Source organism: Salvelinus alpinus, chromosome 15, assembly GCF_045679555.1.
Source record: "Salvelinus alpinus chromosome 15, SLU_Salpinus.1, whole genome shotgun sequence".
Classification (NCBI taxonomy): Eukaryota; Metazoa; Chordata; class Actinopteri; order Salmoniformes; family Salmonidae; genus Salvelinus; species Salvelinus alpinus.
This window is the reverse complement of record NC_092100.1, coordinates 18,201,208-18,214,406: the sequence shown is the minus strand read 5'-3', so window position 1 is coordinate 18,214,406 and position 13,199 is coordinate 18,201,208. Positions and strand designations below refer to the sequence as shown.

Sequence of the window (13,199 nt, the reverse complement as noted above, 5' to 3'; positions counted from 1 at the left end):
CTCATCATTCTCTGTAACTTCCTGCAGAAATTGCGGCCCGCAATGTGGGGAGTAACTGCATGTGGGCATTCCTGAATCTGCAGAAACCCCTCTTTATACTTCTATTGGTCCATTTTTAAGCAAGGACTCTGGTACGGAGGCGGGGTCGTTCCAGTACTGTAGGTGGCGGTAATGCACCATAACGTTGGACGCCAACTGACAATAAATCCCAAGAGGAAGAAGAAGAGGCGGGGGCGACAATGACAGTATCCTTCGTCCCCGCCTGTCGTGCACTGCTTTCCCGCAGTTCTGTTAGGGACGACGAGGGCAGGTGTTTGGAAGGCGGGTGTGAAGGACACTGTGTGCAAGCTGGGAGGCCTCCGGTACAAAGCAGGCGGAAGGCGGGACAACTCAGATAACTCACAGCAGCCAAAAAACTCAGATAATACTTTTGTTTCCCTTTTGATCCGCACAGACCATCAGGGGAATCCAGAATATAAAAAGTGTGACACAAGCATGAAGATGGTGTGCTCAAAGGGGTGCCGTGTTCATACAGGAACCAACGTGATGCTCCAGGGCAGGTATTCCTGCAGAGACAAGAATTCCCACATGCAGGAGGGACCGGAATTGTGTGCCGCAATCACACACTATTGGCAGTGTAAGACAGGGTGGGAAATTTACTTTTTGGTCCATGGATGCCAAAATTTGACCAGCTACTCAAATTTTTTACCAGCCACATTTTCTTACAGAAAAAATCCTAATATTTTAGATTAATCACATGTTAATGTGATTGTTAAAACAACATGTATGTAATGTAATGATAAAACAACATGTATTGAATGGTTTTGAAATTGATTGAAAGTGATTTCTAAGAACAGCATGACAGACAGTAGTGGATACCAGAGTGTGTTCTAGAGCTGTTCCAGCGGTCCCCATCTTTCTCTTTATTTTATTAACCAAATGCTGCACAGCTATTTTCAGGTCTCCAGAGATGTTCGATCAGGTTCAAGTCCTGGCTTTGGCTGGGCCACTCAAGGACATTCAGAGACTTGTCCCGAAGCCACTCCTGCGTTGTCTTGGCTGTGTGCTTAGGGTCGTTGTCCTGTTGGAAGGTGAACTTTTGCCACAGTCTGAGGTTCTGAGCGCTCTGGAGCAGGTTTTCATCAAGAATCTCTCTGTACTTTGTTCCATTCATCTTTGCCTCGATCCTGACTAGTATCTCAGTACCTGCCACTGAAAAACACCTCCACAGCATGATCCTGCCACCACTATGCTTCACCATAGGGATGGTGCCAGGTTTCCTCCAGACGTAACGCTTGGCATTCAGGCCAAATAGTTCAATCTTGGTTTCATCAGACCAGAGAATCTGGTTTCTCACGGTCTGAGAGTCTTTAGATGCCTTTTGGCAAACTCTAAGCAGGTTGTCATGTGCCTTTTACTGAGGAGTCGCTTCTGTCTGGCAACTCTACGATAAAGGCCTGATTGGTGGAGTGCTGTGGAGATGGTTGTCCTTCTGGAAGATTCTCCCATCTCCACAGAGGAACTCTAGAGCTCTGTCAGCAGAGTGACCATCAGGTTTTTGGTCACCTCCCTGACCAAGGCCCTTCTCCCCCGATTGCTCAGTTTGGCCGGGCGGCCAGCTCTAGTATGTGTCTTGGTGGTTCCAAACTTCTTCCATTTAAGAATGATGGAGGCCACTGTGTTCTTGGGGACCTTAAATGCTGCAGATATTTTTTGGTACCCTTCCCCAGATCTGTGCCTCGACACAATCCTCTCTCGGAGCTCTACAGACAATTCCTTCGACCTCATGGCTTGGTTTTTGCTCTGACATGCACTGTCAACTGTGGGACTTTATATAGACAGGTGTGTACCTTTCCAAATCATGTCCAAACAATTGAATTTACCACAGGTGGACTCCAATCAAGTTGTAGAAACATCTCAAGGATGATCAATGGAAACAGGATGCACCTGAGCTCAATTTTGAGTATCATAGCAAAGGGTCTGAATACTTATGTAAATAAGGCATCTGTTTTTATTTTAATAAATTTGCAAACATTTCTAAAAGCCTGTTTTCGCTTTGTTATTATGGGGTATTGTGTGTAGATTGATGAGGATTTTTTCCCACACAAACTGTACCACGTCATTTCCAGTGGTACGGTATCAATAATGTTCTCCCATGAAGAGTTTTGTCAAATGTTCTGATACAGGAAGTCTTAAAGCACAATCCCGACTAAAGCCGAGTTACCAGCAAAAATATTAGCTACGCATTTAATTATTTTTCAACAAAGTAATGACAATTCGTACCATCTTAAAGTATAAGGAATAAGGCTTATCCTGAGTTTACACAGTGCTTTTCTAAAAACTCTTCAAAATGAAAGTAAACAAAGACAATGATGAAACTTTAATAAGGCAACAAAAAAGTGAAATTTATTTGGCAGAGAGAAAGAGGTGACCTGAGGATATGACATACGTTAACCTAGTATTCAATTAGATAGTCTTTCTGGTTTCCTAAGAAGTTAGACCTGGGAAAAAGGCCCTAGTGCCATACCAAAATGTCAAGATGACTTAGATCAAAAGGAACACTTTCTCATATGGGGTTTTCCTTTTGATCCAAGTGATCACAGTTTACCCAAATTGCAATTTCACACTATAGTTTCCCAATTGCACAATTAATTCAGAAAGAAATTATTCAGAACTACTCTACCAAACCACAAACATGGCCTTGATTATTGTCTGAAACTCAACAGATTGCCCCATATTCTTTAGAAAATTACAATGATGGAATAATTTAATTACTGTACAAAAACAAATCTGTGGGTTATGGATTTCCAAGGAAAACTTAATTGGCATTCATTTAAAAGCAGGATGTTTATATATTCAGTATACAAATGCTGGGAATCTCAAGGCTGAATAAAGTCGATTCTAGTGTTTCTCAAAAACCAACTCAGTGGCTTGTGGTTAGAGTGTCTGACCTGAGATTGGATGGTTGGGAGTTTGATCCCCAGCTGAGTCATACCAAAGAATGTAAAAATTGGATCTGATGTTTCTCTGCTTGGCACTCAATTGGGGGGTATTCCCTGTGATACACTCATGTCCTCTCCAGGGGGTGTACTTGTACATCAATCTGCCTCATGCTATATGAATAGGCTCCTGCTCCTATCTAAACCAAGGCTATATTTACTTAGTGTTTCTTAATGAGGACATCAGGAAGTCATTGATCACTTTGTCGTTGAGATCAATATGTGCAATTAGCCTGGGGACAAGGTTAGTGTGTAATGAGGTTTCTTCTTGGTGATCCCTTTACCTTTGAGTAGTTGTCCCCCACAATGAAATTGTGGTGGGAACTGTGGATCTGTCTCCGTCTGTTGGTACGTTCATCACACGCGATATCTCAGACAGCACTGGCTCAATTTCGGTGAATGATGGGTCTTGCCATAGCAATCCGGCATTTACAAAATTACACTGAATGGTACTATAACAAGCGATTGAAAAGTCTAACTTTGAAAGGTTATCAAGCTTACACACTATGTGCACAATACTGTTCACATGAATACTTAAACAATGCCTTCTAAGGAGACCTACAGTCTACAATAAAGACAATGACATGGAGTACAAATGGTTGTCATTTGAAATCTTGAACTGAACACACCTAACTAGGGAATAGGCAACATATTGTATCCCTCAGATGAAACCCAGTGCTGGAGTATTGTCATGACTAGTAACACCTCATGCAGTACCAAGATGTGATGTCCAGTGCTCTATATGGAAGGAAAACGAATAGGCAATTTGGATGCAGGATGTTCATGTCTAAAATCTAAAGAATTGGCTTGACTAACTGCTTCTCAATGATTATATCAGTAAGTCATGGTGAGCCCAAACAGTGCATGGTCAGTATCAACGCATGGAAACTTTTAAACAACACCTTTTAGGGAGGCCTACAGTATACAGGCTCCCCAGTGGCGCAGCGGTCTAAGGCAATGCATCTCAGTGCTAGAGGCATCAATAGACACCCTGGTTCGAATCCAGGCTGTATCACTACCGGCCGGGATTAGGAGTCCCAATAGGGCGGCGCACTATTGGCCCAGCGTTGTCTGGGTTTGGACGATTTAGGTAGTCATTGTAAATAAGAATTTGTTCTTAACTGACTTGCCTACTTAAATAAATGAATTACATTATGAGAAATATGGAATAATTGCAGGACTTATTAACAATGACCAACAATTCCAGTCAAAATATGAGAAGAAATACTGCCTACCATTATATCCAACCCAACTCCACTTTTTGCCACTATCATGGTAGGCCTACAAAACTGCGACCCCGTGCGCACACATACATTTTAGAAACGCAAGAAAGGCTACAGAAATACACTGCATTTTACACCTGCATTTTGAGATTAAAGTAATAAGTAGAAGCCAATATCAACTAGGGCTATACCGTAACTTGTCATTCCTCTGGAGTCCAGAGCAAGCAAAATCATATGGCCAACTTGAAGCTGAGGTTGCAGGATCTAATGGAAAATCATGTTCTGTCTGCAAAACACCATCACTTTGGAGGGCAGCTTGCCTGCAGAGTGCTCATTGCCATCTGGGTAGCCCTTTTCTTCCTCACAAATATATTAATACATTTGCAAGAATATGTTACATCTTCATCCAATAATATTGAAGGCAGTGCGATGTTACAGCTGTTGTAGCCAGTAGCCACCCAAACTAGGCCTATCTGAAATATGAAAATGATCATTAAAATCGCCAGGTAGCCTATTGTTCTGGCAAAGATGAGTTAGTAGATTGCGAAACTGTATTTGATATGGATAATAAACGTAGGGCCACTGTTTTTGCCAGGAAATTAAATGAAAATGTTTTCTGGTCCCTAATCTGGATGACTGGTCATTGGTCAACAATCAAGACGCACTAGTTTTTGGTTTTGAAGCATAGGCCTAGATGAGAATTCAAATCAAATTGTTCTTTATCACATGAGCCGAATACAACAGGTTCCTCTCTGACTGGAAGGGCAAAGTGGATGTGCTCTGCACAGGTGCCTGTAGTAAAGACATCCCTCGTAGGCATTGTGTTCCTTCTTTTAAGCAGTAATGGAAAAAGTACCCAATTGTAATACTTGAGATAAAATAAAGATACCTTAATAGAAAATGACTCAAATAAAAGTGAAAGTCACCCAGTAAAATACTATTTGAGTAAAAGTCTAAGTATTTGGTTTTAAATATACTTAAGTATCAAAAGTAAAAGTAGAAATCATTTCAACATGCTTATATTAAGCAAACCAAACAGTAAAATTGTCTTGTTTTTTAAATGTATGTATAGAGTCTGGGGCACACTCCAACACTCAGACATAATTTACAAACTTAGCCTTTGTGTTTAGTGAGTCTGCCAGATCAGAGGCAGTAGGGATGACCAGGGATGTTGTCAAAAATATAAATAGTAAAAGTACAGATACCCCACAAAGATACTTTAGTACTTTAAAATATTTTTACCTAAGTACTTTACACCACTACTTGTAATGGTTTGAGACATTCATCCTTTGTCATGGGGCTGCATCTATAAACATAATTAGCCATCTAATAAGAAGAAGTGGCGTGGGAGGGCAGTAAGTTCACTGGCATCCTCATGTTCTCTCCTATCATAGAGGTCAACTTCCCAACCATTTACTGTCATCTTTGGTTGAGGTGCACAGCTGAGAATCAGGCTTTGTATGAACTGTATTCATGTTACTGGGCAGCTACCATGACAAACAAAGCTAAGGGATGGAAGTCTCTTAAAACTGACTGTGAATTTGTTGTTGTTTTGGAGTTATTCATTTTACTTCAAGGTACACTACATGACAAAAAAGTATGTGGACACCTACTCGTCGAACATCTCATTCCAAATTTATGGGCATTAATATGGAGTTGGTTCCCCTTTGCTGCTATAACAGCCTCCACTTTTCTGGGAAGGCTTTCCACTAGATGTTGGAACATTGCTGCGGGGACATGCTTGCATTCAGCCAAAAGAGCATCAGTGAGGTCGGGCACTGATGTTGGGCGATTAGGCCTGGCTCGTAGTCGACGTTCCAATTAATTACAAAGGTGTTCGATGGCCTCAGGGTTCTGTGCAGGCCAGTCAGGTGAGGGCCCTCGGAGTGTGGTGTCAGGAAAATAACCTCTAACTTAAAGTCCACAAAACAAAGGAGATGATCGTGGACTTCAGGAAACAGCAGAGGGAGTACCCCCACATCCACGGGACAGTAGTGAAGAAGGTGGAAAGTTTTAGGTTCCTCGGCGTACACATCACAGACAAACTGAAATGGTCCACCCACACAGACAGCGTGGTGAAGAAGGCGCAACAGCGCCTCTTCAACCTCAGGAGGCTGAAGAAAGGTGGCTTGTCACCTAAAACACACAAACTTTTCCAGATGCACAATCGGGAGCATCCTGTCAGGCTCTATCACCGCCTGGTACTGCAACTGCACCGCCCTCAACCCGCAAGTCTCTCAAGAGGGTAGTGCGGTCTGCACAACGCATCACCGGGGGAAAACTACATGCCCTCCAGGACAGCTACAGCACCCGATGTCACAGGAAGGCCAAAAAGATCATCAAGGACAACAACCACCCGAGCGAGCCACTGCCTGTTCACCCCGCTATCATCCAGAAGGCGAGGTCAGTACAGGTGCATCAACGCTGGGACCGAGAGACTGAAAAATAGCTTCTATCTCAAGGCCATCAGACTGTTAAACAGCCATCACTAACATAGAGAGGTTGCTGCCAACATACAGACTCAAATCTCTGGCCACTTAAATAAATGGACTTAACAAAGGTATCACTAGTCACTTTAAATAACGGCACTTTAATCACATTTACATATCCTACATTACTCATCTCATATGTATATACTGTATTCTATACCATCTACTGCATCTTGCCTACGCCGCACGGCCATCAGTCATCCATATATTTATAAGTACATATTCTTATTTATCCCTTTACATGTGTGTGTATCAGGTAGTTGTTGTGAATTTGTTAGATTACTTATTCGATATTACTGCATTGACGGAACTAGAAGCACAAGCATTTCGCTACACTCACATTAACATCTACTATTCATGTGTATGTGACCAATAAAATTGTATTTGATTGGTCTCTGAGGGGTCTTTGGGCTGGTTTGCTAACTACCTCTCTTAAAGAGTGCAGTGTATAGTCAGAAAATCTGCTGTCTCAGCCACTGCCTGTCACCAAGGGAGTACCCCAAGTCTCGTTCCTAGGCCCCACTCTCTTCTCAATTTACATCAACAACATAGCTCAGGCAGTAGGAAGCACTCTAATCCATTTATATGCTGATGATACAGTCTTATACTCAGCTGGCCCATCCCTGGATTTTGTGTTAAATGCTCTACAACAAGGCTTTCCTAGTGTCCAACAAGCGTTCTCTACCCTTAACCTTGTTCAGAACACCTCCAAAACAAAGGTCATGTGGTGTGGTAAGAAAAATGCCCCTCTTCCCACAGGTGTTATTACTACCTCTGGGGGTTTAGAGCTTGAGGTAGTCAACTCATACAAGTACTTGGGAGTATGGCTAGACGGTACACTGTCCTTCTCTCAGCACATATGAAAGCTGCAGGCTGAAGTTAAATCTAGACTTGGTTTCCTCTATTGTAATCGCTCCTCTTTCACCCCAGCTGCCAAACTAACCCTGATTCAGATGACCATCCTACCCATGCTAGATTACGGAGACATAATTTATAGATCGGCAGGTAAGGGTGCTCTCGAGCGGCTAGATGTTCTTTACCATTTGGCCAACAGATTTGCCACCAATGCTCCTTATAGGACACATCGCTGCACTCTATACTCCTTTGTAAACAGGTTATCTTTGTATACCCATCGCAAGACCCACTGGTTGATGCTTATTTCTAAAACCCTCTTAGGCCTCACTCCTCCCTGAGATATCTACTGCAGCCCTCATCCTCCACATACAACACCCATTCTGCCAGTCACGTTCTGTTAAAGGTTCCCAAAGCGCACACATCCATGAGTCACTCCTCTTTTCAGTTCGCTGCAGCGAACGACTGCAACGAGCTGCAACAAACACTCAAACTGGACAGTTTTATCTCAATCTCTTCATTCAAAGACTCAATCATGGACACTCTTACTGACAGTTGTGGCTGCTTTGTGTGATGTATTGTTGTCTCTACCTTCTTGGACTTAATAATGTTTGTACCATGTGTTGTGCTGCTACCATGTTGTTGTCATGTTGTGTTGCTACCATGCTGTGTTGTCATGTGTTGCTGCCTTGCTATGTTGTTGTCTTAGGTCTCTCTTTATGTAGTGTTGTCTCTCTTGTTGTGATGTGTGTTTTGCCCTGTATTTATATATATATATATTTTTTTTATCCCAGGCCCATCACCACAGGAGGCCTTTTGGTAGGCCCTCATTGTAAATACGAATTTGTTCTTAACTGACATGCCTAGTAAAATAAAGGTTAAATAAAATGTAAAAAAATTATCCTCTCATCGAAGTTGTAAACATTAACACCCGCTTGACACGAGGGATAGGCGGGGCCCTACGCAACTTGTGAAGTGGGCGTATAGGGCCGCCTGGCTCTGCGCCCCACTGGCTATGATATATCTATTAGTACCAGATTGCTGGGCGTCAAGAGCGCATTTCCAAGTTTTTCCATCAACGGGATATTTCAAAGGTTGGTGTCAATGTAGGCTATTGAACAACAGCAATCATGAAATAGGGATTTTACAAGAGAAAACACATTTGTCAATATCCTGCTTGGATTGTAATGGACTCAAGAAGTAAGGAGCATCTGTCTAAAAGAAAGGAACAAATAACGCCCATTGGATAGCTTTCTTTTGGAACGGAAAACATGAACGATACAAGTAATTTCACTACACACACTGTGCATGACAAGTCAGCTGCAGCCATGGCTTTACCTGTATTTATGTTTGCAGTTGGTGTCATTGGAAATACAATAGCAATAGGCGCTCTATCTGGATCTAAGCAAGGGCGCAAGCCGTCCGCGTTCTTCGCCTTAGTTTGCGGTTTGGCTGTCACCGATCTTCTTGGGACTTGTCTGGCCAGCCCAATCACCATAGCCACTTACCTCGATAAAAATGTACTCTATGACCGTCATCTTTGTGAATTCCATTCATTTTTGTTGCTGTTCTTCGGAGTGGCAGGACTAAGTATTATATGCGCAATGTCTGTTGAGCGCTACCTCGCAATATGCTGCCCTTACACATACCAAAGATGGGGAATTGGCCAACAGTTTGCGCGCAAGTGCTTGTTTTGCATTTATCTCAGCAACATTCTATTTTGTTGTCTTCCAGTGATGGGTATGACTGAAAGCATGAGCCAGCCCTCCAAAACCTGGTGCTTCATCAACTGGATGGCTCATGAGCCGTTGTCTGCAGCCTATTCGTTTTTATATGCAAGTGTGAGTTTTCTACTCATATTGATGACGATAGTCCTCAACTTTGCAGTTTGTGGCACTCTATTGATAATGCATCGCAGGAAAATCCAACGTCCAGTTACTAGAGGGAGCACACGGGCGCATTGGACAGCGCTTTCCTCCGGCGTGGAAGCCCAAATGATGACGGTGCTCGTGGTGACCTCGATGGTTGTTTTAGGTTGCTCAGCGCCGCTGGTGGTAAGGAACGTCTTAATATTGTATATGTTAATTTAGTTTGTCTAAGAGGAAAGCAGTGGGTCTAATGGGCATATCTCTTGTTATGCTGTTGTAGGTACGCGTATTTGCTAACCAGATATCACGGGAAGATAATTCCCATGCAGATTTGAAGGCTATACGGATTGCCGCCGTCAACGCCATCCTTGACCCTTGGATCTACATTTTGCTGAGAAGGACTCTGTTCAGTAAGATTCGGAGATTATCTAAACGGGTTTACAGTGGTCGAAAAGGCAAAGAACCCATGTTGCCAGTCAAATCCTCACAAAGGACTTTCCACTACCAAACAAACACCCATGACTTGCCTAGTTAAATAAAGGTTAAATTTAAAAAACGAATGTGTTCACATACCTTTGAAGCACTGTACAGCAGCACCAACATCAATCAACTAACAGCCAGTCTCCCATTGCGCCCACATCACGCAGGGGGGACAAACATAGCTAACAAGTAGGGCTGCAGCACCCCCTGAAAAATCAGAATGAAAAAATACAGTACATTCGGAAAGCATTCAGACCTCTGACTTTTTCAACATTTTGTTACCTTACAACCTTATTCTAAAATTGATCAAATATATGTTTCTCTTCATCACTCTACACACAATACCCCATAAAGATAAAGCAAAAACAAGATAAGTATTCAGACCCTTCACTCAATAATTTGTTCTGGCACATTTGGCAGCGATTACAGCCTCGAGGTTTCTTGTGTATGATGCTTGGCACACCTGTATTTGGGGAGTTTCTCCCATTCTTCTCTGCAGATCCTCTCAAGCTCTGTCAGGTTGGATGGGGAGCATCGCTGCACAGCTATTTTCAGGTCACTCCAGAGATGTTCTAGTCCGGGCTCTGGCTGGGCCACTCAAGGACATTCAGAGACTTGTCCCGAAGCTACTCCTGCATTGCCTTGGCGGTGTGCTTAGGGTCGTTGTCCTATTGGAAGGTGAACCTTCGCCACAGTCTCAGGTCCTGAGCAGGTTTTCATCAAGGATCTCGTTGTACTTTGCGCCGTTCATCTTTCCCTTGATCCTGAATAGTCTCCCAGTCCCTGCCGCTGAAAGATATCCCCACAGCATGACGCTACCACCACCATGCTTCACCGTAGGGATGGTGCCAGGTTTCCTCCAGATGTGACGCTTGGCATTCAGGCCAAAGAGTTCAATCTTGGTTTCGTCAGACCAGAGAAAATTGCTTTAGATGCCTTTTGGCAAACTCCAAGCGGGCTGTCGTGTGCCTTTTACTGAGGAGTGGCCACTCTACCATAAAGGCCTGCTTGGTGGAGTGCTGCAGAGATGGTTGTTCTTCTGGAAGGTTCTCCCATCTCCACAGAGGAACTCTGGTTCTTGGGATCTTGGTCACCTCCCTGACCAAGGCCCTTCTCCCCGATTGCTCAGTTTGGCCAGGCAGCCAGCTCTAGAGTCTTGGTGGCGCCAAACTTCTTCCATTTAAGAATGATGGAGGCCACTGTGTTCTTAGGGACCTTCAATGCTGCATAAATGTTTTGGTACCCTTCCCCAGATCTGTGCCTTGACACAATCCTGTCTCGGAGCTCCACAGACAATTCCTTCAACCTCATGGCTTGGTTTTTGCTCTGACATGCACTGTCAACTGTGGTACCTTATATAGACAGGTGTGGGCCTTTCCAAATCATGTCAAATGAATTGAATTTACCACAGGTGGACTCCAATCAAGGATGATCAATGGCAACAGGATGCACCTGAGCTCAATTTCAAGTCTCATAGCAAATGGTCTGAATACTTATGTAAATTAGGTATTCCTGTTTTAATACATTTGCTAACATTTCTAAAAACCTGTTTTCACTTTGTCATTATGGGGTATTGTCTGTAGATTTGAGGGGAAAAAATATTTACTCCATTTTAGAATAAGGCTGTAACGTAACACAATGTGAAAAAAGTCAAGGGGTACGACTACTTTCCGGAATGCACTGTATATATCAATACAATTAATAAAAAATAAATAAAAATGTAATATTAGCGGACCGAAATAGATGTAATGGGACAAAACGTTTTTTCAGCATCTCTGCTTTGGCAAAAAAGGTAGCTGTATAATTAAGAACAGTATCTTGCAGGATTCAATAGTTGGAATTATAAGAGTTGTTGCCCTGTTGCTTTCTCTGCAATTGTCATTCTAATGATATCCAGAAATAACAAAACCCTGTCCTCAAACATTTATATGAAAAGGTGCAAAGTTATGGGAAAACACACAACATCCACATCAAATAAAATATTTTTCTTGATCAAATAACATGAAAAACAACCACTTTTGTGCAGTACCTTTTACCACTCTTACAAACCACTTCACGTAAATGTATATTACTGTATTGTACATAGGTTGGACATCTAGGTTTGTACCTGTAGACTTTCCATCATCATGAAGAAAAACAATGCACAATACAGTAATTGAGCACATTGATATATCAAGTGGTTTGTGATGATGTGGCTCAGTTGGTAGAGTATGGCGTTTGCAATGCAAGGGTTGTGGGTTCGATTCCCACAGGGGAACAGTATGAAAATGTATGCACTCACTACTGTAAATTGCTCTGTATAAGAGTGTCTACTGAAAAGGAATGAATAAACCATTTCAGTTTTCAAATACAAATAAATTGCATTTGCAAAGTATTTCAAGCACGCCAATATTCCCCACTTCCCCCAGATTGTCCGATATCAAGTCTAACTGAATGTTGTTGGAATCAGCACAGTCAGCTAAACTTTGAACATCGCAATATTAAATAAATGATAGATCAGAAGCATATAATATAAGGAGTGAGATCTGTAGAAAGACAGAGTGGCTGTGGAATGTGCTGGGTGGATGGGAGGAGATCAAAAGATTGCTATCGGGGAGGCAGATGGACATCTGTGGACTAGGCGAAGGAGGGGTTGAGGTCAGGAGATGAGTTCAGATCCCCTGAAGGGAGTAATAAAGGTTTACTACCCTCTTCCTGTGGAACCATTAGATGCAAGGATTGGAGAGAAGGAGGAGTTTCATAAGTGGGATATACAGTGGGGAGACCAAGTATTTGATACACTGCCGATTTTGCAGGTTTTCCTACTTACAAAGCATGTAGAGGTCTGTCATTTTTATCATAGGTACACTTCAACTGTGAGAGACGGGAAAAAAATCCAGAAAATCACATTATGATTTTTAAGTAATTAATTTGCATTTTATTGCATGACATAAGTATTTGATACATCAGAAAAGCAGAACTTAATATTTGGTACAGAAACCTTTGTTTGCAATTACAGAGATCATACGTTTCCTGTAGTTCTTGACCAGGTTTGCACACACTGCAGCAGGGATTTTGGCCCACTCCTCCATACAGACCTTCTCCAGATCCTTCTTTCTGGAATTTTCCAAGCTGTTTAAAGGCACAGTAAACTTCTGACCCACTGGAATTGTTATACAATTTGGGCAAGAAGCCCAAACAGATATGTTTGACTAACACAATCATTTCAAACCTTGCTTACATATGTATACGATCACGTGTCTCTCTATTATGGTGGGAATACGTGGGTACAGATTTCTTAAATTAAAA

General features: G+C 42.4%; 1 protein-coding gene across 1 annotated transcript; it reads left to right on the top strand.

Annotated features, from left to right (window-relative positions):
• Window positions 1–8,528: 8,528 nt before the first annotated feature.
• On the top strand, window positions 8,529–12,771 carry LOC139539601 (prostaglandin E2 receptor EP4 subtype-like). Its single transcript, XM_071342685.1, has 2 exons — window positions 8,529–9,617; window positions 9,712–12,771. Exons 1-2 carry the CDS (start codon window positions 8,835–8,837, stop codon window positions 9,964–9,966), a joined length of 1,038 nt encoding a protein of 345 aa, XP_071198786.1. The 5' UTR covers window positions 8,529–8,834; the 3' UTR covers window positions 9,967–12,771.
• Window positions 12,772–13,199: the final 428 nt, after the last annotated feature.

Excerpts from the sequence above, each read along its gene's own strand:
- LOC139539601 (XM_071342685.1), top strand. The coding sequence starts at position 8,835 with ATGAACGATACAAGTAATTTCACTACACACACTGTGCATGACAAGTCA. Across the intron at positions 9,618-9,711 it reads GTTGCTCAGCGCCGCTGGTG|GTACGCGTATTTGCTAACCA; the intron begins GTAAGGAACGTC and ends ATGCTGTTGTAG.